At 53.8% G+C, this 3,454-nt stretch overlaps 1 protein-coding gene across 1 annotated transcript; it reads right to left on the bottom strand.

The window, feature by feature from the left end:
• Nucleotides 1-273: 273 nt before the first annotated feature.
• sox11b (SRY-box transcription factor 11b) lies at nucleotides 274-2,820 on the bottom strand. The gene has a single exon (XM_044168199.1). The coding sequence runs from the start codon at nucleotides 2,636-2,638 to the stop codon at nucleotides 1,427-1,429; it is 1,212 nt and encodes a 403-aa protein (XP_044024134.1). The 5' UTR covers nucleotides 2,639-2,820; the 3' UTR covers nucleotides 274-1,426.
• Between the last annotated feature and the right edge of the window lie 634 nt (nucleotides 2,821-3,454).

Below are 3,454 nucleotides of genomic sequence, written 5' to 3'. Positions count from 1 at the left end.
ATTTCAAGGACACTGCGAGAACTTAATTACCTTGGAAACCCTTGACAATTCCTGGAATTTAAACTTTGAATCTCGGCTTTTAAGCGAACGTGAACAAAAGTCCTTAAAATGGAAACTTGAGGAGGAGGAGGGGGGTCGCGGGATATAACCTGAAGTTTTCATAAAACGCAGCGAAGAAAGTTTAAGAAGCAGCGTGGCCCCCGGCCGGCCTCTCATTGGCCGCCCGGCAGCCAATGAGAGGCCGCGTGGAACATCAATAAGGAAGCAGGTGACTCAGTTCCAGCTGATTTATTCAGTTGTTGACACACAGACTTCATCATGAAGGACAAGTTAACGCAGTTTCCCTTCTGCTACAAAAAAAAAAAAAAAAAAAAAAACTCGGGATGGTCCTTTATTTTATTTTTTCCTCTTTTCTTTTATATTGCACAAAAATAATGAGCAAAAACTAAATATGTGCCGTTGATGATATATATATATAAAAAAAAGTAACAGAAAATCCAGTTTCTCTCCTGCTATCAGGGACTCATTCACACCAATATACATAAAGTCCTAAACTTTCACTATTTTACACGACATGTACAGTCCTGGCTCCGGGGCCGGGCCCCCTCAGGCCGGGGCCGGGGCCCCCTCAGGCCGGGGCCGGGCCCCCTCAGGCCGCTTCCTGTCTGCACTCTGGGTTAAAACAACAGCGAGGCGCTGAAGCAAGGCAGGCTGGGATCTGAACCCTCACATGCTCAGTCACAAATAATAACAATAATAATAATAATAATAATATTCATCAGTCAGAATGAAAAGTGGCAGAAGAAGAAGAAGAAGAAGAAGAAGAAGAAGAAGAAGTGCCTGAAGAACCTGTGACATTCCCTTTGACTGTACAAAAATATGCCTGAAAATAGTTTTACTTCTTTTAAAAAAAGATGAGGTATGTTTGGTTATGTAAATATCAAAACATGTCTGCTGCCATACCTGTGCCCCCCCCGCCCCCCTCACACACACACCTGGAGGGGGGGGGGGCTGGAAATAAAACAAGAGGATCAACGTGTCACATAAAACAGTCCTGCAGTTGTAGTCCTGGTGTCGGGCGGGACCAGAACCGAACCGGTTCTGCATCCTGATTCTTAGTGTCGTCAGTCAGTCTGGGGGTCTGGACGGGAATGCATAGTTCGGGTCCTGTTTCAGACCCGAGCAACAGAAAACTAAATCCATAAAACCCTGTTGAGGTGATTTCATTTCGGTCTTTTTACCGCATTGTGTGTCCGGTCCGGGATCCATCCGCTCCGGGCAGCAGCAGCCCTGTCACCCCGGTCCCTGACTGGCTCCGGAGCTCCAGAACCAGTCCTCCAGAACCGGCTCCGGGGCAGGTGAGGCGGATGGAAAACAATAATCCCGCTCCCCGGCCGGGTGTGGTATTGATGAACCCTCTGCGGGATCAATAAGTGAACACCAGGTCGGAGAAGTTGGCCTCCAGCCAGTTCCCGGCGATCATCTCGCTGAGCTCCGGGGTGCAGTAATCCGGGAAGTCGAAGTGGGACCCGAGGCTGCCCTCGCTGCTGCACGAGTCCAGGTCTTTATCCACCAGGGACAGGCTCAGGTTCCCCGGGGCCGAGCTGGATGCTGAGCCCCACGGCTCGGAGGAGGCGTGGAAGCCGGCCAGGAGGCTCAGGGTGAAGTCGGTCCCCTCCGCGGGGAGATCGTCCAGGTCCTCCCCGCAGCAGGAGGAGGAGGAGGTGGAGCCGGACCGGGACGAGGACGCGGGGGAGAGGGAGGCCGGGTAGGAGGGGGTGCCGGTGCCCTGCCGGGTGATGTTCTTGAAGCTGTAGAAGCGCCGACCGGACGGCTCGTACACGCTGGTTCCCTCCGGCTCGGCGGCGGCGGAGCTCGGACTCCGGCTGGCCGGCATCTTGGCGAGACTGTACCGGAACGGCTCGTCGTCCTCCTCCGGTTTAAACTCCGGCTCCTCCTCGGAGTCGTCTTCATCCTCGTCGTCCTCCTCCTCCTCCTCCTCCTCGTCGTCGGTAAATTCCCGTTTAACGAGCTTGCTGGGTTTAAAGCTGGTGGTCAACACGTACCGGTACCGGGGGTCCGGGTGCTGCTGGTGCTGCGGGAGGTGGGTGCTGGCTCGGCCCGGACCGACTACCGGCTTGCTGGGTTTCAACTTGGAGAATTTCTTGGCGGCGGCGTGGTTCTTGTTAGCGGGTCTGACGACAGTCTTCTCCGGGGACTGAGCGGCTGGCTTCCCCGCAGGCACCGCACAACCGTCCGTCTTGGGCTTCTTCTTGGGCCGGTACTTGTAGTCCGGGTAGTCGGCCATGTGCTTCAGCCGGAGCCGCTCCGCCTCCCGGATGAACGGGGTCTTTTCGGTGTCTTTTAACATTTTCCACCGCTTGCCGAGCCGTTTGGAGATCTCCGCGTTGTGCATGTCCGGTGACTGCTCCATGATCTTCCTCCTCTCGATTTTGGACCACACCATGAAGGCGTTCATGGGTCGTTTGATGTGACCCGACGCGGTCTTACACCAGTCCGCCTTCAGCGGCACGGGGCTGCACGCGGAGCCCGCCAGCAGCTCGCTCTCCTCCGGGTCGGTCGCCTCGCGGGACCCGCCGTTAATCCCCGCCCCGCCATGTTCCGTCTGCTGAACCATGGTCGGACAAACGTTTCAGTCTGATCGCGCCGGACTCGAACAACCCGCCGCAGACTCGATCGGTACTCTCTCTCTCGTTTTAACGGCTCCGGGTTTAACGGGACCGCATCGCTCACTCCGTCTAAACTTCCAAACCGGCGTCTTCTTAACCGGCCGATCATGCGCGCGACGTTACCGCCCTCAGCCAATCACCGCTCTTCTTCTCCTAAACCTTCCCGCCTCCGCAGCGCCCTCAGCCAATCACAGCTCTCCTCCCCTCCCCGCGTGCCCGCCCACAGGCGTCCGGCCGTTACCTCATTCAATTTCAATTGATAAATCATTACAGGGAAAGTGATCGATATTTAACGGGGTTTTATTGGTGTTTAGTGATATTAAATCACAGGTTCGACGCTTTCAAAGCCTCTGGATCAAAGTAAACAAGTTTAAGCATTCAATTTCCCTCCATGTTTTCCAGTCTGTGTGTGTCAGACAGTTTTTATGCAAATCCAGCCCGTGTGAAAGATCGATGTTAATATTCAGATTAAACGTTTAACCCAAAATCAATCACGGCCAGGGTTTTACAGGCTACAGCAGTTTTTTCCCCCCAAAATGGAGTCCAGACAAGTTCAGGGATCTGTGAGCAGATTCCAGGAGCTTTTTAAAGGATTCAAGGAATTCTCCAGGATTTCCGAGGCTCTGTAAGTGGTCTGTAGGTCCTTCAAGGGTCATTGATTGAGCCTCAGAGTGTCCTTCAGGATGTTCCAGGGATCCTTGAAGAGGGTTTGAAGTTCCTGGAAGAGATCTGTGCAGATCTGCACAGTCTGGATTTGATCATTT

The sequence above is a fragment of the Siniperca chuatsi genome, linkage group LG16 (genome assembly GCF_020085105.1).
Source record: "Siniperca chuatsi isolate FFG_IHB_CAS linkage group LG16, ASM2008510v1, whole genome shotgun sequence".
NCBI lineage: Eukaryota > Metazoa > Chordata > Actinopteri > Centrarchiformes > Sinipercidae > Siniperca > Siniperca chuatsi.
The sequence above is the reverse complement of the archived record's forward strand: the minus strand, read 5'-3'. Positions and strand labels throughout refer to the sequence as shown.